Raw genomic sequence first — 22937 nt, 5'->3', positions numbered from 1 at the left:
TCACAGCTAAAGTTTCCTCCTTTGTGGCTTTTACACACCTGGCCTTCATCTCAGAGGCTCTTCTTATGGGATCTGTGAGTAAACAATGAGAGCAAATTTCAGATTTGCACAGGTGAACACACTTGACGTCCTTGAGCAGAGCTCTATCAGTCTGCCTGTCAGGAAGAAGTATTCCAGCCTGTGCTGTGGCGAGACTTTAGGTTGAGTGAGCAAAGCCTTGTTCAGCTGACTTGGCAAACTTGATTGTATAATACATAGACCTTTAACAATGGTTCCATCATTATAAACGCTTGAAGGTTGAGAACAGCTGACCTTGGACAGCTCATTAGCCATCTTAAAGTAGTTGACCTCCTCAAAGTCATCATACCACACCAGAATTGCCCAAACCTGCACTAGTCTAGTGTAGATTTCATCCAGGGTGTCATTGGTCAGAGACGCTCCAGTGAGCTTAAATGACACAAATATACACTTTTCAATTCTACTTTTAACAAAACAAAGTCACCTGGAGCAGTAATTCACCTCAGCTATAGTTGTCACGATCTTCCAGAGTAACAACCACCCTGGTCTGCTACGCACAGCCCTGTCTTTTCACATAGGTGTTACATTTCTCAGTATATAGCGCTTTGGGAAGTAGGATATCAGCCATTGGTACGCCTACGTACGTCACCTTGTTGACTTGGGAGCTTAAGCGGGGTAGATACTACCGATAATGGAGTAAAAAAAAAACAATTAAAAAAAAAAACTGCCAGGACCAAGGCAAGTAAGGTTCTGTATTATTCAAGCATAACATGCAACAGTTTGAGAACCTAAAAGAGAACCTGGTTTTGTCTGAGATCCACTCCTCATTGATATCCTCTTTTAGGTGTGGAAAGATACACATCACCTCGCAAGTGTCTCTACCCGCGGCATCCAGATCATCAACGGATTCACTCTACCTGGAGAGAAAAAGTAAAAACTTGAGTAGAAACTCATTGAACAAAACATCCATCCATCCATGCATCCATTTTCTGAGCCGCTTCTCCTCACTAGGGTCGTGGGCGTGCTGGAGCCTATCCCAGCTATCATCGGGCAGGAGGCGGGGTACACCGTGAACTGGTTGCCAGCCAATCGCAAGGCACATACAAACAAACAACCATTCACACGCACGGGGAGAACATGCAAACTCCACACAGGTGGGGCTGGAGATTGAACCCCGCTCCTCAGAACTGTGAGGCATACGCTCTAACCAGCGTGCCTGAACAAAACATGTAAACCAAAAATATAGACTACAGTAAAAACTGAATCCTGGTCTCCCAAGGGCAAGCAAGTGAACACATACGGCTTGCCAGTGGGCATTAAGTACTGTATATCATTAACATTCCCAGACAATGCCGACATGAAAATCTTCCATCAGGTCCTGTCATCTCACTGTGCTGTTGTGAAAGGGGGAAAAAAAAAGAAAAGCCCTAATAAGATCTCTATGGCCACCAGGCACATGTGACAGTTTCTACCAACAGACAGGCGTTCATGGAAGCAGAAGTGTGAAGTCTGCAACCTTACTTTTTCCATCCATCCATCCATCCATCAATTTTCTGAGCCACTTCTCCTCACTAGGGTCGCGGGCGTGCTGGAGCCTATCCCAGCTGTCATCGGGCAGGAGGCAGGGTACACCCTGAACTGGTTGCCAGCCAATCGCAGGGCACATATAAACAAACAACCATTCACACTCACATTCACACCTACGGGCAATTTAGAGTTGTCAATCAACCTACCATGCATGTTTTTGGGTTGTGGGAGGAAACCGGAGTGCCCGGAGTAAACCCACGCAGGCACGGGGAGAACATGCAAACTCCACACAGGCGGGGCCGGGGATTGAACCCGGGTCCTCAGAACTATGAGGCTGACGCTCTAACCAGTCGTCCACCGTGCCGCACCCTTACTTTTTCCAAATACCAAATATTAAACATTACATACCGTTTAACAATTCCCTCAATTGGTTTAAATGAGGGTAACCTCCACATTTCTCCCCTGGCCACTGTCTGCAATTATTTTGCTTATTTAATGAGCTCAACACCTCTAATGTGGCATATTTACATCATATTTAGTTGTCTATGCAGCCTGTGTAGTTTAGAGTTACAGCAGATGTTTTTTTGTTTGTTTGTTAGTTTGTGTTTTTTAGGCATATGCGGATGTGTATATGTCACCGATCGCTGTATTTTGATGACCTGATCTGTCCGTTTATGCTGCACTTGCATTGGCAGATATCTGAAACATAGCCGTTTTTTTTAATCCACATTTGATCAGAAGTTACCCAATTTAATGCATTTGCTTTATTATTTACTGTACACTGCCATGATGCATATCCTAGTTGTGCCACTGGACGCAAAAAAAAAAAAAACATCAATAGCAATCCTATGGGGAAAAATTTAAAAAATTCTAATCGAGTGACCACAAACACCTCATGAGGGTTCCTGGCTACTGCTGTAGCTGCAGTCTCTGGGTACTGTACAGTCCAGTGCAATAATAATTAATAACGCAGTGTGATAATATATCAGCAGCTTCACAGCATGTTTGTGTTAGAAGCCAAAAGTGTTCATTACAAGTTACATGGCACAAAATGAGGTGGCTGGCAAGTGTGCAAAAAAGTGACAAGGGCTTCATAATATTCCCCATCTTGCACACCACGCACAAAATGGGTCACACAGCAGACACACAAAGGCGTGCATTGTCAAAAACCAACTCAATTAGTGAGTTTATGAAGTGACATACTGTTACCATTGTTTGTTGCAGTCGAGTCCTCTTTGATTAAAAAATGCTTCTGTAAAATAACTTGGACTCACTACAGGCAACTGTGCAGGAAGAGGCAGGAGTGCATCACTGGACACCTATATTATCTTCATCGTCTTAACATTATGAACTGATAATATATTCAACATTCCAAAAATTCTTACGTTTTGAAGAATTCTACATTTCCCATGGTAAAACTCCCAGATTAATAAAAACAAATTTTAGAGAGGAAAATGTTGAAATTTGTAATGAAGTTGGTTTGAATAGAGTGAAAAATTGAGAAGTTAAGTTGTATTTATAAAATGTTTCCATTAATTTCGTCATTTTCTCACAGAAAATGTGGACTATTTTAAATGTAGGAATTTTTGGAATATCATGTTGCAACATAATTGATGTTACAATGGTTTGAAACGGTCAAGACATTGACTTTGAAATGTATGTATCTACTTTGAAATTCTCTCATGGTGGAATTCTTCAAAGAGTGTATTTTTTGGGGGGAATGTTGACTATTTTGAAGATAGATTTGAATTGGTTGATATTGATAAATGGTGAATTTAAAACAATTCTATTATTGATTTGCATGTTTTTTTTGTAGGGGAAAAAAAGGAGAATTTAGACAAAAAAAAATCGAAATTTGTGGAATGTGAAATGAGTTCTGAACAAGCTGACCATTACTATGTAGGAATGGTTTGAATTAGTGAAGAAATGTGGATGTTTTTAAATTCCCCCCAAAATTAACTGAAGAATAATAAAAATATGACACAATGATCAAACATTATTCCAGCACCATAAAATATGACAAAATCATCAAAAAGTAGTCCAGAACCTGGGGATACTGTCTAGACATTTGGTTTGTTAATACTGTATGTCAAAGTTCAACAGTATTTAAAAGAAAAATGGCTGAATTTGTAAGCACCACAGCCTGTATGGAAAGAAAAAACAACAGAGGCACATCTGGACTGAAGTCATAGTCCTGTCTAAATTGCAGGCCTGGAGAAGTGTATGTCATTTTGGACGCAAAGGTTCAAAGCTTTAATGACATAACCCAAACACTCTGATGAGACAAACAATGTAAAATACAACAACAACAAAGTACAGTAGAGCACATTTAATAAGGTGCTATTTAGTTGGAATGTATTAAGCGGAATATATATGTTATACATTTCTACAAATAATGTTTAGCAGCAAATATACATTTTAACAAAAACAGTTTGCGTTCTACTACTATTATATATTATCATCACATCCTTTTCTCAAGTAAGAGTTATGTAGAGCAAAATTAAAAACCCTTAACTTATTTTTTCATCATCTGCAAAATTAATTTAAAAAAAAGTAAAGAAAAAAAATAAGCATCCAACACAAAGCTTCCTAAAAGTTTTGTTCTAGTTGCTCTATATTTGATTGTAATATCCCAGAGTTCATGTAAATCCAGAAGGCCACAGTTGAGAGGATGAATTTGAAATGTTTATTATGTGAAAGACATTAAATAATGTAGTAAAATTATTGTAGAGTAGTGTCAAGTGGTGGGGCCAAACTGTTAAACACTGTAATACTACAACAATAAAGTCAAAACATGACAGTAAAGTCTTACTATGACAAGAGTAATGTAGTTATTTTACAAGAATAAAGTCGTAATATTACAAGCATACAGTATGTATACCTGTATTAAGATTAGGATTGTTGAGGTTCTTGTCAATTTGGACTTTGCTTTTAGTTTGTCAAACAATTGACAAACAAAACCAAATTGACAATCACTCATTCGAATAACTTTATTCTTGTGAAGATTTAATTTTGGTAACATGTTTTTTTGCAGTGTGGCCCTCACAGTCCTTTGTATGTATAGACTACACAATTTAAAAGTAACTGTATTTTTCATACAGAATATTGTAGTGTAGTGTATGTAGTAATTGTCGTTTGAAGACAGACAGTGGATATAAGAAGTCTACACACCCCTGTTGAAATGCCAGGTTTTTGTGATATAAAAAATGAGATCAAGATACTATAAATAATTTAAAATCTATTTCCACCATTACTGTAACCTATAACCTGGACAACTCAATTTTTTCTTCTTTTTCTTTACAAGAGGGTAAAGTAAAAATAAAGAGCGTAAATAATGTAGTTGCGCAAATGTGCACACCCAGGGGGCTGTTTTTCTTCAACTGCAACTGGGGCCATAAGGCCTCTTTATACTCCCGCGCGGCCGTTAACGCCCGCATTGCATCACGTGACCGACACATAGGCCCGCGCGGCCCCTCTGCGTCACTTGACGTGCACACGGCAAAAATTGTTTCTGCGCGTAGAATGCCGCAGAGATCATCTCTCGTGATTAGTCCGTTTTAGTCACATGCTGTGATGATGTACTCAGCCTTCCCCTTGGTTCCATGTAACACAGACGCCACCGCCTTCTTGATCGATTTTGCGGCATAATAAAACGTATCATCTGGTCATCTAGGTCCATTTGTTCTAGCAGATGCTGTTCCACGGTCGCCATTGTTGTTGCTTTGTTCCTTGTTACGGAAAGGAAAATAAAAAGGGCTACCGGAAATGGCCAAAAAATGCAGAGGAAATTCCACCCTGTGTTGTCCTAGCCAATACCAGCTGTAGCGACACCCCCAGCTTGGAGGGAACTGCAGTACATTTTCAAAACTGCGCGCGTGGGTTGCGCTCGAGTATAAAGGCAAACTGCGCGCGGGACAGCTGCAGTGACGTCAGCACGGTCGCCGCCCGCACGAGTATAAATAAGCCTTTAGTCAAGTTGGAAAGAATTATGAACAGTTCCAAATACTAGTCAGTTTTAGCACAACATTTTCACATCTGCGAGAACATGAAACGCCTACTACAACATCTAAAATTTCTATTCGGTTAATTAGAGGCACTTTAAATAGTGACAGATGTGTGCTGCCTCCCATTTAACACGAGTTTGAATGTGATTGGTTAATTCTGAACACAGCCACATTCCAATTATAAGAGGGTGGGTACCCTTGTGCAACTGCATTAACACAGTTGTTTATTTTTACATCCCCTCTCGAAAAGTTTTTTTTTTTTTTTAATTAAATTGACTTGCAAATTATAGGTTCCTTAAATGATGGAAAAAGCTTCAAATTTATTTATCTTGGTCGCGTTATTTTATATCACAAAAACCTGGCATTTAAACAGGGGTGTGTAGACTTTTTACGTTCACTGTCTGTCCAATTAAGGCACATGTGGAAAAACTAACTAAGGTGGAAGGGTACTGTTAACTGTTATAAGCCTTTAAGTGTCCATGTGTACAAGGTACTAGCCGGTCTTTGGATGTTTTCGGTGACAGCTACAATCACAGAGTTGATGAGGCCACAGGCTCTTCTGGTGCAGTGTCCTGGTCGGGAGGGGCTCCTGGCACAGATTCCATCTCAGTGGCCGACACGGACTGGCTGAGTTCTCTTAGTGAGCTTTTAGTTATGTCCAGGCATCCACGCTTCAGGATGTGACGGACCTTTTTACCCAGAAGCACATAGAGCACTGGGTTAATGCAGCTATGGAAAAAGCCTAAGCTGGTGGCCAGAGGAAATCCCATTTTCAGCACGTTATGTAGATAGAGCGAGGAATGTAAGGATAGCTCCATCAGGCTAAAGATGTGGAAAGGGGCCCAGCATAAAAAGAAGGCCAGAATCATGGCGTTGACTGTTTTGGTGAAGCTAGACACGTGAACGGAGCCTTGCGATTGGTTCACCCTCACTGTCAGAAGAATGCCCGTCACGCATATAGCAGAGAACGGCAAGAGGAAGCCCACTGTTGTACGAATGGAGACTATTAGAATGTGTTTTGCAGCTGCTGACTGTCCATCCTGTATGTGGAAGTTGTTGAAGCACACCACTTTGTCGTGTAAGCGCACCGTGTCTCGAAAGATGAGCGCCGGGCAGCTCATGATGACGGCCGTGACCCATATACAAGCGCTCGTGAGCCAGGCTCTAGCGACCGTTCGGGACCTCTGAGACCAGTTGTGAAAGACCAATGAGACATATCTGTCCACGCTGAGCACTGTAAGAAACAAAACGCTCGCGTACATGTTCATGACCAACACAAAAGAATTAATCTTACACATGGTGACACCAAAATCCCAGTGAAAGTCTTGCAGGATGTAGTCAATGTAGAAGGGGAGGAAGAGCACAAAGACAAAGTCGGCCAAGGCCAGATTGAGCAGCCAGACGCTGTTGACAGTCCGTTTGCTCTTGCATCCGGTTACCCAAATCACAGTCCCGTTTCCAATCAGACCCAGTACAAAGGAAATGATGTAGATGACGACAGAAATAATGTGCATCGCTTCTTTCTGCCTGTGGTCTACTTTAAGTTCTTCGATGTCACCATACTCCAGGTAGTAGTCGTAGCTGTAGTTTCCATAGTCCTCTCCGGAGTCGTCCATCGCTGTGTGGCGATCACCTGTGAGGGAAATTTGATGGTCGGATCCATCCCTTTAAGGAGATTATGTTAAGAATCATCCAGGTGTTCTGATGAACCTACCTGCTGAGTTCTTGCCTCACAACTGGCTATACTTCAAAATGATCCAGGAACTGAGGCTCCCCCTCCCTCATTGAGTTCCTGTGTTGAAGTGAGTCCTGGGTGTGTCCAGGATAAGCCTGGAACATAATATGAACATCCATTTGGGTCAACGTTGCGGAAAGTGACATGGTTGACAGAAGAGACAGCAGGAACCACAAGTGTATGAGTCATTCTCTTCTCGCATGGTTAAGAAACTTTTTGGAAGGGGAGACAATAATAGTTGTGCAAGTTACTCTTCCACTGCAGTCAACTATCAGGGTGAAAAGTTGAAAGCACTACCAAGGTCACAAGTCTTGCACATTGTATTTTAGTTAGAAATAGAAACATGTTTTTGCATTTTTTTTTCCCCACTCAAACTACTCCGTTTGTACTCATGACACTTTTACAACTTGAATAAATACCACTGGCTTTTTAGACATGGAAAAGGTACAGTTACATTGGAGCTCAAATAATACTTTGTGCTGCATATTAGTGTTAATTTTATCTTGAGGAACACAATTATTTCTATTTCTCATAGTGTAAATCATTCCTGTTTTCATTGTGTCATCATTTTATGAATAATTCAGTTGGGCAGTGTTATGTGGAAAAAAATACTTTGTTTCAAAATTATGATTATGAAAATGAACATCATAGAGGACCAGAAATATGGCATTAAAAACAAATCAAGGACTCATAAATCAAATATCTTTGAAAAGTGTGATTGAAAAAGAATGAAAAAAATTTCATATTTCAAAAAATATATATAGTTAAATGATCGCTTGTGTCAAAACTACTGGAAAGTGAACTATTTGACAGCATATCAATACAGCGTGCATAAATGATTAAGTCCTACATTGCCTTAAATTCTCAGATAATACATGAGGCTGCTTACATTCATAAAAGACGCATTATGCTGTCAGTAATACATAACAACGCTGTACTGTGTATTTAGAGGATTTAGGCAAGATTTTACCGAGCACAGAAGCCGCACGTGGAGAATTTCCTTTTCCGAACATCCAAGGAGCGACAGTTGCCGGGTGAAAAACGTTGGCCCCCTTTGGCGTCCTCTTTACGAAATCTCGTCCTTAAACGTCCCCCTCCAGAAGCCTGTGTGCTCTCTTTCCGCGAGTCCATCCAAACTCTACTTTGTCGGAGGATTTCCTTTTTGCGTGGAGATGTGTGGCTCGAGTGGGCGTGCCCCGCCGGACGCGTCACACACGAACCACGGGAGGGGAGCAAAGTTGTTGTTGGTCGCCCGCGCCGACAAGAATGTGTTCATTCATTGGCGCTTTGGCTGCTCTTCACAGACGCGATCCTCTCTCAATAAACACAGAGGAACAGAATGTTGCACTTTTTTTTTTTTAACGGCACTCCCAAATGTTATGCGTGAGCCAAGCGTGCACAGTCCCTTTTCATCTTCCTCGCGTCTCTGATTTAGTAGGTTGCGTTTCTGAGCAGCTTTTAAAATAAAATGACACATGTTTGGCTGCACACTCATAAGGTAAATTATGCACGCAAGCAGCACTGAGTGCACTGCTTAATATTTGCTTTTCTGATGCTGAAATTTAAATTCTGGACTCTCAGTTACACTTTTTTCCCCCTCAAAAAGCACCTAGCAACAAATGTAGCTACTTTTACAAGTTGTGCGGAAACTTCTAGCAACTTTCTAAAAGTGACTCAAACGCTAAAACGTATGCATATTCCCTCTAAATAACACAAAATTGTTTACTCTCACAGTCAGAAAAATGCGCGGCCTGCTGCTTAGCTACAAAAATGCATTCTAAATTGCTAAACTGACTTGATGGTTAAACAGTACTGTAGTTCACAGGTGTCAAACTCAAGGCCCGGGGGCTGCCACATCATTTTATTTGGCCCGCAAAAGCAAATCATGTGCATCAACTTCCATGATTCTTGCTAAAATCTGTACCAAAATTTTTAATTGTCATATTTATTAATTCATAACGTTGAGATATTGCAAGTATTTTTTTTTACCAAAACACTTTTTATAATAACTTTAACAATAGTTGAACAAACTATTATCTTTGGCCTATGATTTCAAAACTAGTTATCCATCAATTTGTTGTGAACATGTAATAATATGATGAGGTGATTAAAAATTTCTATGGTTTCACAGTCATAACCGCCCTCTGAGGTAAACCGTAACTACAATGTGGCCCATGACAAAAGTGAGTTGGACACCCCTGCTGTAGTTCAACAACCACAGTTAAAACCAAACAAATATAGATATGAATATATATGATTAATATGACTGAAAAAACTATAATGTGTTGTTTTTATTACTTTTACCAAAAGAAAGCTGATGATAAACAATCTACAACTTTCAAGTCCCCCCCCCCCCCCCCCCACACCCCCCAGATGGCCTGCCAATTTGAAAAATAATGTTCTAATTACATCGTCACACAATGCGAATTTTTATTTTATTTTTTTAAAGCTGCTTTTAACAACAAATGGGTCAAATTCGATGTCAAATCTGCATTAGAGGCAAGGGGCAGTGCCCCACCAGATCTATCAGCAGGTGTTGTTTTTGTCCATCCATTTTCTATAGCTGCGATTCTCAGTGTGGCACAACCACCAGTAGCAGTAGTAGTACTTGGCCTCCCTCTAGTGGTATGCAAAATAATCACTGCCTGAGTACAATTCAGTTGTATTTAACTTTAAAGTTGAATACATTTGCATTTCATCTTTAAAAACTGTTTTCAATGTTTTTAAACATTTATGTACAGTATTTGTTTAACTTTATGTGGAATTCATTTTAATTTAATCATTATTTAATTACATTTATTTTTCCATATTTAAGTGAAGTGTAAATGCTCAAACTGCATAATGTTACCAATAATAGTTTTATATTTAATACAGAGCAGCTATGATGTTGCAAAATGTGTACATATAAATTAGCTTCGGTAATGTTTTTTGGGCCTAGGGGGAAGTTGTGACTCAGGCCCATGAACTCTGCTAAGAGACGAACGAGTGTTTGCGCAAACAGGCAAATCTGTACATCTGCTGTGCCTGGTAGATTCCATTGAGAGCTTTTGTAGTGCATCGCAAATCATTCTTGTGGTCTATTCAATTTCTAACATTGCTATCGGGGAAAAAAATTGGAATGCAACATTTTTTTTTTTCATAACTTGATCAAGTAAGGCATGGATAGAGATTATTTTATGACATCTGCAGAAGATGGAAACATTAAATCCATGCTGTTCACAGAAGAGCTTTTCAATGTTGGATGGTGTATTTGCATAGTATCAGGTAAGAGCTGTTGTTTCAACATTTCTACTATGTTCATATGTAATAGTGCAGTATGTATAATTTTCAGGTCTTGCCATGTAGTAGCCCAATTTGCTTATGTTGTAGTAATATTGATAGTTTTAATACGATATGTATCATTGCTCTTTATTTCTTCAGACAACCAGGAGGCCTTGTTTGAGTGTTTCCATTATTAGTGACCTCTCTGAAAAGCAGTCATAGCCTTGAGTAAGGATTTTGGCACTAGGCTGTGTATGACTATGTTTAGATAATTTTTATAGTCTGGATCAGAATTGAGTTGTTGTTACGTCCAAGGAAAGAACTGTGTCTGTGATGTAATTAGTCTTTGCTCCAAAGTTATGGCAATGATCCATATTTCATGTCTTTCCTGAAAATATTCCACTGTCAGATTAAAGTGGTTGGGGATTGAGGAAATAGAGTATGTGATGTTGAAGTTTATGATGCAACAACATAAACAACTTTAAGGCATACTACAAGGTACTGTTTGTAGTGGTCAGCTAAGACATAGAAAAGGGGTCTCAAAAACCACTGCAAGTTGCTGATTGGTCGAGAAAATTCGCAATTGCAGTGCCTTTGAAATGTGAGGATACACCGTTAAGAATGACAAAAAAAATATGGACACCGTGGCTAACCAAGTTGCTGTGCCATAGCTCTGGACACAGCTGTCATATGCTCCACAATCTCCACTTTGCTGCTGCAGTCTGTTTTCTTGCTCTCCTTAGTCTCCTGGCAAATAAAATTTCTATGACCAACATGCACATTCTGAGAAGTAAAACACGAGACCTTAATTGTCTTCCATTGTTTTTTGTGAGTGTCTTGCACCAACTCATGCATTGAGTGTGGCATGATACATGGCAATAGTACAGTATTTTGAATTGTAGAAAATAGGGCAACTGTGCCATATTGCAAAAAAAAAAAAATGTTCAGGGTGTACCCCGCCTCTCGCCCAGAGTCAGCTGAGATAGGCGCCAGCACGCCCACGACCCTAGTGAGGGTAAGCAGTACAGAAAATGGACTGGACTGGACAAAAAGACAAAGAAAAAGCAACTCATGCTTTATGTGCTCTGAACTGAGGGCTAATGTGACATACATTTTTCATGAAAACTTTGTTCTAATTCCATTTTGCGCAACCTTCCATTTTATAATGTCCAATTTCTGGATACTTGCTACTTCACTTCCATGTTGTCGTTTCCCTGAGTTGTGATGTGAATGCTGTTTATTTTCAGGTGTTTAGCAGTGACATCAGATATGTGTCTTGTGAAAGTAATTGGGGGTGTATTGTGGTTAGCATGTCTGCCTCACTGTTTTGCGGTTTGGGATTCAAATCTTGGCTCTGCCCTTCATGTGTGGACTTGCATGTTCTCCCCGCGCTTGTGTGGGTTTCTGCGAGTACTCCGGCTTCTTCATAATTCCAAAATCATTCATGTTAGGTTCATTGAAGACTTTAAATTGCCAATAGTTGTGAATGTGATAGGTTGTGTGTCTATATGTGCCCTGTGATTGGCTAGCCACCAGTCCATGTTATACCCCGCCTCTCTCCTAAACCTTAGCTGGGATAGGCTCCAGCTCACTGAAAAGGTTGATTTCCCCCCTTTTGTGTTGCGAGCCAAAATTTGAGGTATATGAGCCGACTTCAGTTAAAAGAGGAGGTACTGTAAGACCCTCACATGTGGACAAAGAGAGCCACAGTTGCCGATGCACTTTCAGCCGTTTATTGAACAAGACAGTCAAAACACACACAAGTAAATGAGATACGAACCGAGTCACATAACAAATTGAACTCATAAGTTAAGGTACCACTACTCTATACAAGTACAGTCCATTTATTTCAGTACTCATACAATAAATCGATTAATTAAGCACTTGGGGAAAATACCTTTCAGATGGCAAATTTCTGCCTACTTTCTACAATAAAAATATATTTCATTGTTTCTTGATTTATTTTTTTACATAATCTAGTTTTTAGAGATGGTGAGTTCGGGTTTTTTGTCTGCTGTAAGCTGTAATCATCAAAATGATACATATATATTGAAAAATATAACGCAATATTTCACTCTGGGTGTGTGTAGTGCATCTCTATATGAGTTTCACTTTTTGAATTCAACTCCCTAACTAAATTAACATGACACTATTCTAATTTATTGAGATGCACCTGTATATGGGGATTGCGATCAGGCTAGGATATTCCATTTGTTTTTTCCTGTGTTGGCATTTTTGACTGTGCTGAGTTCATCTGGGGGAGACTGAGTGGCTCTCTGTTTTCTTTCCAGATCACCCATTCGTCCTTCATTGAATCATCTTGCGCAACCACTTCCTGTCTCCGGCTTGTCTCTGTGTGTGCCCCTGCAGGACTTGTTCGTGCACATCGAGGAGTCTGCCGATGGACTTCCAGTAGTTGCTTGGCCGCCGCCTTCTCCCTGCCCCCCCCCCCCCCTCTCTCTCCTCTTCCTCTCATCATCATCATCATCATCTGCAGCAGCAGTCCAGTGCCTCCCGGACCTATGAAGAAAGCGTCCCCCCTCATCCTCACCATCAGTCTGATCATCGGCACCTCCCTGCTCTACGCTACCTTGTTGTGTTGATATCGAGATATTTCAGTTATCAAATATGAATCATGCGTTTGATATTTCTGGACACTTTGCTCGTCAGCATCCTCACGCTTTTGCTTCCCGCATCACCAGCGTCATCCGGTACGTACGAAGCGCTGTATTTTTATTTGCTTATCGTGTAATCAGTTGCCTCCCGTGCGTTTATCTATATTTCTTTCTTTCTTTCTCTCTCCTCTCTGTCTCTCTCTCTCTCTCTCTCTCTCTCTCTCTCTCTCTCTCTATATATATATATAAATAAATAGGTGCGACTTTAACGTGCTGGTGTAGGGCAGACTAAAACATGCCAGCTTTGTTCCCTGTGCTAAAACGCTACCGCATTCGTATCAAAAATATGTTCACATATATTAAGGAGTGATTGTGATCCTGACATATTTGAAGCTGAGTGACATGAAGAGGTGATTGGGCGCTTTTGGAAATATACATCCTAAATCAAATGAATAATAATTTGCTGCAAAAGTCATCCCACCAGGAATTTTGGCTACAAGTTTATTGCTGCCTCTTGGAACCCCCAAAAAGTGTTGCAGTGACACGCTGACCCCTTTGCCATATGTTTAGGACTCGAGGTTGACAGCTGGCTCAGGTGTTTATGTGTGCAATTCTCTCGCAGCTTCTCACAGTGCGGAGGACAAGGTTGAGAGGGACGCAGTGCCGGTGAAGCAACAGGCGACTGCAGCACCTGCTTCGGAAAACACAACCCACCATGCGGTCCAGCAGGTGATCGCCTACCCATCCCGCCTCATCTACTACCTAAACGAGGACTCTGAGAGTGCCTACCGTGACCTGGACACACGGGCCAGGAGCCAAGCCACAGTGGGTCAGGTAGGCAAATACAGAGCCGAGTCAGATTATATTTTGCCTCCATCAGCAGATCATCTCACCGCATGCTGCTTATCAGCCCATCTCACAAGCTTGCGATCCTGTTTTCCAAGCACATAAATAGCATCCGAAAGTCATGCTGTGTGGTGCAGAAGAAAGCTGCACCCAAGCAGAACCACCATCTGTCATTCGTTCACCACATCTGTTTGCGTTGTCCAGTGGGGACTGGATACCTAACTTATCTACAGCTTTGTACACCATCAGAAACAAGGACTGCAGTCCACCTCTCTCTGTCAAGGTACAAGCTACACTTAGTGTTTGCCATGAGCTTGCGCCGTGTCCGCAAGCCTTTTTTTTTTTTTTCCAAAGCTGTAAACGTCAAGTGTCACACAGTATGTACAAAACGCCCCAATCACAAATCATTGCATCTCTGTAGGGACGTTGATTTGCTTTTTTGTGTGAGTGAGACTCAGAAATGGGCGTTTACTCCCTCTTAGTACCTACACCAAGTATTCCATGTGACTCATTATTGGACTTTAGACGTTACCTATTTGCACTGTTTGAAAACGATAGAGCTACTGTATGTTCCAAACTCTTAACAGTAACATTTCAAAGTCTAAAACCCATACAGTTTTATTGTAGCCTTTAAAGAATCTGTAAAATGAATTCAGAGAATTATGTCTAAATACATTACACATGGGTGAAGATATTTGCTGAAAAAGTCCAAATACTCTACTCATACTGACTACATCACTAAATTGTGCAGATATAGCTTTCAACTATTCTTCGCAATTTCAGTTTTCTTGACATTTTTTGAGCGTGGCTAAAACGGCGCCCAGCGACACACTGGGGCGTCCGGTATGACTTGCCCCTCCCCCACTATATAAAAACTTGAGCGCCTTCGTTCACATCAGTGGTTGTCTGACGCAATTGCGAATTACTCGGGTATTATTACTAGGCCAGTTTGTACCACTACGGTGTGCAGTTAGCTTGCTAGCTATGCCTACACCCTGAAAATGACAACGTGGATGAGCCTACCACCCGTGAGGAGCCTCCGAAGCCTGTTCGCTTGCAGGCTAGCTCTTGGCTAGCCCCTCTTCCTGCGGCATAGAAAGCCCTCTGAAAGAGCCAGTGGGATATATTTTAGCCACTGGAGGCTTTAAGCAGACATACTGTATTTTAATGGATAAAACATGTATGAATATGTGGACATAAGAAGGTTTCTAGACAAATTCGCATCCATTTTTTACCGGGGCATGGTTTCGTGCATTCAGCGGATGGCTTGATGATTTTTTTTTTTAACGATTTTTAAGCCTCATTTTTAAAAAACTGTTATTTATTAATTTTTTAATCATTCAAATTTGGTAGGGTTAATAACACTATTCCCCATGTGTATGTCAAAGTTAGAAGACTGATTTTCACTATACAGGGACTTTAAGCTAAAGTACAGTGACCTACATTGGAACCCGCTGGTCGAGCGTACAGGCAATGTTTTAAGAAATATTTTGACAGTCTTGATCATTAAAGTGTGCAATATAAGTCAACCATTGTAAAATTGATATGTTTAAACAATAAAACACTCCTCAAACAGTCTTAATTTTAACAACAAATGATGAGGCCGTAATAAAGGTTGTGTCACAGATGCACCTTGCATACACTTGTTTTTACACGAACATTATTTACATTAACTTTTACACTAGTGTTGTTAACCCCTAAAACATAAAATCATGTTGACATGTCGGCATATCAGCTAGCCAGTTGGCAGCTAACGTTAGCAGTTAACCCCATGGCACCTTCTCTGAAGCGTCGCTGGACTCACTGCTCCTTCTGCTTACTACTGAGCCAGGCGGTGAAGTCCTGGTTTAACATTGCATCGTCTCAAACGACTATGGCACTGAAATAATCCAATACCGCTGGATACTTGATTGTGGCATGCTGGAGTCTTTTTTTTTTTAAGCGTTTATCGGTGGTTGGTGGACATTTTGGCGTCTTCTTCAGGCTTGACTTCCCGGTAATGCTTTGATGTTGGTTGCACTGTAGTGATATCCATAATGGTTCAAACTCGTGCGGCTCTTGAGGTGTGTCTTTCCCTGAAAATGTTGTTTGAATTCCAAATTTAAGTAGCACTCCGGCATTTGAATTTAGTGGTGTTGCTGTACTATTTGAACAGCAGAAATTTAGAAGTGACTTAATAGTTTTTCTCCCGCTACAGGCGATCCACCTTGCTCAGGTCAGCTTCCAGCTAGAAGCGTTCGGCACCCGATTTGTTCTGGATTTAACCCTGAACAAGTAAGTCGTCTCTTAATTTGTATGTTTTTTTTTTTTTTTAAGTGTAATTACCCCGAGAGTGCACCTGGACCAACAATATAAAACAGTAGTGTTAATTCATGCCACACATACTGTGTCCAAGCCTTTACACATTCATGCTGACACAAAGACAAACAAATACCCCAATGCCAGTAACAGCATAACTAAATCCTAGCCACTGTGGTTGTCAGTCATAACAAATTTTCAGACTGTGGTTTGCCCTTTGGTGTGAGCATGTCTCCCATAACAACATCGACTGTTGAGATTGGATGGTTAGTAGCTGTGCCACTGTAGTATTTCTTTCCACACTATGGTGAAGTAGCTGAGCTACTAGTTATACTGAGTTGACCCAAGGTAAGGATGCATTGCTAGCTGTTTGATGAAGGAACATTTACAACAAAATGGAACTCAGTGGATTGCAAACCTCCTGAACAATCCTAATTTGGATTAGCACCAAATTGAACATTACCAAAGATGTGCAGTCCCTGCGTATACCTGAATGATTCATGCATTAGGCACTGAGAAATACTCACAAATTAAACAGTGCCCTGCCCCTCCACTCATTTATTTGTTTTTTATTTGCCATAGTAGTTTTTGCATAATTTTACTAACAAAGGAACAAATCCTAAGCAGTGCTACAAACACAATTAAAAGGTCAGGCTGTGAAATGCAGTCTGAGTAAAACTTTTATTTTGATGAATGGAATAACATTTGTCAAAGGTAATGAATGATATTCCCGGAGATACCTGGCAATCTGCAGAATATTCTTTTCATATTTTTTCAGATGGCAGGCTTCAGACAAAGACAAGTGTCGTTTTGGAAAGATCAGGTCTTTAATGAGGTTTTGATTGGCTTGATTCAAAATGAGCATGGAGACAGACATTCTGCAGATCACTGTCCCGTTTGGAGACATGAGGCTCTGGACACTCAATGATATTGATCCAGTTCCTTCACTGAGTTGCCAGTCTACATATGTGAAAGCTTAATGTGTATGTGTACAAAGGATTTTGAAAAGCTAATTGAATCCCGTGGCTCTTAATGTGATTTAAAGCTGTGTTCTGTCATAAAATATGGTAATTTCATACAGACTTCATGGCTGAGTCAGATATCAAGGCTGGCACACACTATGGCAGTGGCTTGATTTGTAACCCCTTCCAAATCACAGAGGAAGTGGCGGTTTATTTTAACACCAGCAAATAATTGTCATCCCACGAGGCAGGCGAAGTGTGCTTTTCTGCAGCTGTGCCAATAATGGAGAGATTGCAGAAATGTTGCATTGTTGTTGATGACGTGGAAACTGCTAAGGAGGGTTTTTACAAAATTACACACACGTTGTATATGAGCATCGTGCCTCAGATAGGTCCATTTTAGATGCAGGGTCTGAATTCCCTTTTTTTTTTTCTCCATCATAGACATGCTCTGACATTGTAGGTGACAGATTGTCTTCTGAGAAGTCTGACATCATCTATCTTGAGTAATGTCAGACAACGTTCATCTTGTACATTCAGACAGTGAAAGTACAGGATGACCTTCATGCCCATACTGTCTTCCTGCAGGTTATCTTTGAGATGCTAACTTCAGCTTTTTTGTGTGTGTGCGCATGAGAGAGAGAGCAGTTTGAATTCTGCTTGTTGTTAAAGCTGCAACAGTCCCTCTCTATATACAGTACAAGGAGATCTGCACTGTGCCAATGACTGCCACTTCATCTGCTTACCTTTTAAATTAATCTGAGAGTGTAAACTGAAAAACATTCTCTGGCCTCCTAATAAATACATAGTGGTTGCATTTTGGACACCTCATTTAGCTAACTGGCAAAATATTACCAACAAATCTCAGTATAATGCAGTGCATTATGCTACAACACTGGAAAAGTACAGCCACAATAATAAAATGCAGTGTTTAGCTACTATTGCACTTTGTATAATTCAGATCTTTGCCATGGCTGCACTGTTAGAAGTCTGCTTCCTTTTTCATGGAGGATAACATGAGACATGCCAAATCTCCGAACCTTTTATGCCACCTTTACTTGACCTTTTGTGGAAAACATCACTGAGTCAAGCTGAGATGAATAGGTGCTTTCTCTCGAACATGAATGTATATTTTTCCTAACCAATGTCCTCACGCGACAGTGAGTATTGCTGACCTAAATCTTTAGCGTGAAACTCTTGAGCATCTTCGCATAATCTGTAATCTTTGTCGGTGGGCTGTTGCTTTAAACATTGCTCCCGTAAAGGACTATGGTTAACATATATCTCATTGCCTTCCATAAAGGTTGATCAGGAGTTATCTATGCTAAAGATGGGTTAAAGGTTGCATAGAGGCACCTTTCTTCAACATTTTTAGACTTCGAACAACTCATCTCACTCGAAAGGTTTCTAAGCAAAAACCTTAATCCAAAGAGACTCAAAGAAAGCACAGATCATGCCATTTTGAAAGTGTTCACCAAAGGTTTCTGGAAAACAGGTTAAGCTTTTTCACCCCACGAACCTTTGCAGGAACTTCCCTGGTAGCTTGAGTTCCCCCTGTCTCCCCACCGAAAAAAACTACTAGGGTACGGAAGGTTCCCCCTGGATTATTTCGCTCCTCCTGGCGGGTAGGGTCTTGTGAGAGCTACCAGGAACTCTTTGAAGGAGCGGGCTGTGCTGATGAACGCCGATTGGTTGACAGACCTCTGCAGGCGTTTACTTTTTTACAGAGCCGCCATTGTACGCACTTTGTGGACAAGGAGCAGGCTGGACAAACTTTGTGCTCGCCGAGCTTATGTCGCCGGGCCGAAGCCAGGCTCGGCGGCGTGCCACGGTGGTGGACTTTTGTGGGGAAGTCTGCCGCCAGGAGGTACGCCGCCCCCACGGGCTCAGCGGCGAGATCCGCTGCCGCCCCGGCGGCAAGGTCCGCCGCTGGCCAATTTGGTAAGCGGAGGTCTGAGCCCAAGTGGGCGTGTATGTCTTCCTCGGCTGGGCCAGAGGAGACGAACACTTGCGTGAAGCTGGCTGGCAGGGACAGTCTGATGGTCCAATCCAGTTAGTCGCGGGGGGACACAAATAAAAAACCTTCCCAGGCAGGAGCTCGCTCCTCCAGCCTGTGGAAGAATGCCGTGTTTGCCATTGTGCAAGACAAAGAAATAAAGCCCATCTTTTTTGTCTGTGTTTACACGTTCACTAATCAATATTCGCAATGTACAGTCTGTTTTTTTTTCTTCATCCAAACTCATTTACAGATACCAAATACTTCACGCTGCTGTATTTAACAACTGACTAAGAGCTGTCCACGAAGTTATGTATTTTTTATTTATTTATTAAACCTTATCCAGGTAAGGTACTTGCAATGCCAACCTGGCTCCAGACAGCAGAATAAAACAGAAGCAAACACATATACAAACTGTACAATGTGATAGAGTAACAAGTTAAATATTCCATTACACCATAGCACATGGTGAATAAAAGGTCCATAAAACCTAAACCTGGAGAACTTGCCTGAAGAAAATTTTAATCGCCTGAATAAAAACAATTTGTCTTTTTGAATAACTATATAAATAAATGTAGAATCCTGCAGATGACTATAGATGTGATTTATTGTTCTCAAATTTGTAGTAGAATTGTGTAAGGCTTCAGGCTCATGTCCCGATTGCATTTTCCAGCTGATAAATCACATCTATAGTTATCTGCAAGCTTCTGTCGCACAATTTATTTAGGTATGTCATCGCAATAAAATAGAATAATAGAATCCAATTTATTGAAAAGTTTGTTGTACCTGTATATAATAAAACTCCCTACCTCAAAGACTGTCTGCAGGCAGGTTGGCATTGCAAATGTGAATCAGTTCTCAATTGCCTCACCTGGATAAAGGATTAGATTTTAAGGGTATAACAAATATTTGAAATCAAGATTAAGATATAAACTAAGACATTAACTTGAAAGCTTGAAATACCAGCGTTTCTTTTTTTTTTTTTTTAGATCCAGTAGGTGTCAGTATTGAGCAACATCAGCCTAATTTGCTTAAGATACCCTGAACTAATATGTGCGATGGAAACACAAATCACATGGGCCACAGGAACCTTTTTCTACCAGGAACTCAAAGTTCCTGGGCTGGTTGGTGGAAAAGCCCCTCATGACCCTAATGAGGACTTGCGCTAGAGAAAGTGGATGGATGCGTACTGTTTGTACTTCATAATACTTGATACTTACTTGGATGTATGTCATAGTGCATCCCTGTCCTCATCATCTGCTCTCTCAGAAAAAGTCTCAATGAACAGTATAGCCATCTTTCTGTTTTATACGGCCCCAAGGTGACCAAGGCGAGCACGCCAGAAAGAGCTGCACAATGGTCATTCAATTAATGCAGTGAGACAAAAAACTGTTTAATTCTTTTTAATTGTATTTAATTATGTCAAGACTAATGTATATGCATAAACAATGAGTCTCGACTGGGAACAACGAGTCCCTGCAATTTATCATCACAGAATATAGATACTGTAATCCTCCGCTAGATCATGGTTCTTGGTTCGCGGTCCCGCTAGATTACAGATTTTTACTACAGTTACTCTTTTTAAAAACATTTTTTATACTGTTTGTACAATATTTTTAGGTTATCCATTGCGCTTGCTCGCTCTCAATATATTATGTGTGTTTAGCCCTGTCACGATAGCAAATTTTTTAGGACTATATTTTCCCAAAAACTATCACGATACAAGATCGTATCGTTTTTTAATGCCACTGATATAATGATATTAGAGCATAATAATGCAAGTACATATGAGAATGAGAATGAGAATATGAGAATAATGAGAATTTACATTGTAATGTAGAACAATAAATAAAATAGCTTGGCTAAAGAATATAAATAAAACAGACTCTGGCTCTGTTCACAAAAATTGCACTTAAACAAATATTAAACATTTGGCATAGGGTTATAAACAATCATTAATGCCTTAACAGGCAATATACTGCCAGTCAAGTTTCCATTTGGTTAAGAAAAGTGCCAAGCAGCAATATTAACAACAACACAAGAAGTAGATTAAAGATACCTGTTTTAATTCCAGATTTGTACTACTTTTCAAAAGTCTGCAGCCTTTCTATAAATTCTGCTTTGCCAACATGTTCAATGGCTGCATCTATTACAATAGTGAGTACACTATACTGTATATATTGTAAGCATACGTGTGCCACATACGCTGTCACGTTTGCATTGTTGAGTAAAGGCTTCCATAATTGCAAGCAGACTGAATGTCCCACTGTGTTTTTTGTTCCAAGTTAAATAAATTAGTTGGGATGGTTGTGTTTAAAAAGGATTTTGTCACTTTGAGGTTTTAAGTTGTGTTGTCTTTGTTCCGGCTTCATACTAAGTCGACATACCAGTTCGTTGGTGTTAGCGTGATGGCCGCGTTCAACCAAAATGTTCCCACATGGTCGCGGTGGTGTTAGGCTTTGGAACTTAATTCCATTAATGTCACTCAATTTTCTGTAACCCTGCAGCTACCGGCTCGCCGTCAGAAAACCTAGCTTCATGTATGCGAGTGCCCGCATTTCAAATGCATGCACGCGCACACACACACACACAGACACTTACACAGGCCAATCAGACAGAGCGTCTCTGCCTTTGACTATCTCTGATTGGCTTAGAGACCACAATGGGTTTCATGTGTGTGCTTTCAGGTTGCGGAAATGTTTTTTTCTTCCTCAAATGACTGGGCACCTGTACACACACTCTTTTGTTTTTTTGCTGCACCATTCAGCATATGCAACCAAATTAGTCGCACTCTAGAGTCCTGTCTTGTCAAAAACAAAAATGTGCCCGATTTCCAACACGGGAGTATGTTGTTTCTATAGAGTGCTTTAAAAAAAATATATTTTTTTTGGGGGGGAGAAGGTTGGAACAGATTAATGGCATTTCCGTTCATTTCAATAGAAAAGAGGATTTCAGGTATGATTGCTGTGAGTTATGAGCGTGGTCACGGAACAAATTAAACTCATATCTCAAGGTACCACCATTTGGAGCATCTCTATTTATACAGCCACTCGTAATAATATTTATGACAGCATAATATTGATAAAGCTGTCTCAGATCAGCGGTGTCATGTCATCATAGTATTACATACACAACAAATTGATGGATTATGATTTTGAAATCTGAAGTCAATGATAATAGTTTATTCAACTGTTGTTACTGTAAAAGGAGTTTGGTAACCAAAAACTGCTTGCAATATATAAGATTATCTTGACGATATTTTGATGAGGATTTGAAATTTTGGTACAGATTTTAGCAAGAATCATGGAAGTTGACACATATTTTGCTTTTGCGGGCCACATAAAATGATGAGGCAGGCCGAATGTGGCCCCCGGGCCTTGAGTTTGACACCAGTGCATGAGATTGTTCTGGAGTACAGTCCATAATGTTTTGGCTGGTGAGATGCGGATTGTAAGTGGGCACAATGTTCTGACTTACTATGAAGCATCTCCATTCATCTTTTTTAAGAGCAGATTATTTCCATGTGTTAGGGGTATGATGAACAGGCGTGACAGTGCTTGGTGTCACTTCTTTTGATGTGGTGCCAGACATCAGAACCTCCTGCAGCGTTTTGGTCCTCCCTCTTCACTGCTCTTACTGCTGCATTGTGACGCTCCTGTGCGTGCCTCAGACACT

The 22937-nt window shown here is 40.6% G+C and overlaps 2 protein-coding genes across 13 annotated transcripts in view; one reads left to right on the top strand and one right to left on the bottom strand.

The window, feature by feature from the left end:
- LOC133486330 (disintegrin and metalloproteinase domain-containing protein 23) overlaps positions 1 to 22937 on the top strand; it is a 56770-nt gene that overhangs the window by 2839 nt on the left and 30994 nt on the right. For 9 of the 12 annotated variants that reach the window (XR_009790993.1, XR_009790995.1, XR_009790992.1 and 6 more), the window contains 5 exons: positions 863 to 948; positions 1030 to 1172; positions 12837 to 13256; positions 13783 to 13994; positions 16204 to 16280. Coding sequence is in view for 8 of the 12 variants with exons in the window: in XM_061791277.1 (XP_061647261.1) it covers positions 13181 to 13256; positions 13783 to 13994; positions 16204 to 16280 (365 nt within the window). In the remaining 4 variants the exon portion in view is untranslated. Of the gene's footprint in view, positions 1 to 862; positions 949 to 1029; positions 1173 to 10293; positions 10549 to 12836; positions 13257 to 13782; positions 13995 to 16203; positions 16281 to 22937 lie in introns of those variants that run through there. The other 3 variants (XM_061791279.1, XM_061791281.1, XM_061791280.1) reach the window with 3 other exon arrangements.
- Positions 3772 to 8589, bottom strand: cmklr2 (chemerin chemokine-like receptor 2). The gene is made up of 3 exons (XM_061791286.1): positions 8255 to 8589; positions 7264 to 7379; positions 3772 to 7182 (listed from the first exon to the last, which is right to left on the bottom strand). The coding sequence occupies exon 3, from the start codon at positions 7163 to 7165 to the stop codon at positions 6080 to 6082; it is 1086 nt and encodes a 361-aa protein (XP_061647270.1). The 5' UTR covers positions 7166 to 7182; positions 7264 to 7379; positions 8255 to 8589; the 3' UTR covers positions 3772 to 6079.

Source organism: Phyllopteryx taeniolatus, chromosome 12 (genome assembly GCF_024500385.1).
Source record: "Phyllopteryx taeniolatus isolate TA_2022b chromosome 12, UOR_Ptae_1.2, whole genome shotgun sequence".
Classification (NCBI taxonomy): Eukaryota; Metazoa; Chordata; class Actinopteri; order Syngnathiformes; family Syngnathidae; genus Phyllopteryx; species Phyllopteryx taeniolatus.
The sequence above is the reverse complement of the archived record's forward strand: the minus strand, read 5'-3'. Positions and strand labels throughout refer to the sequence as shown.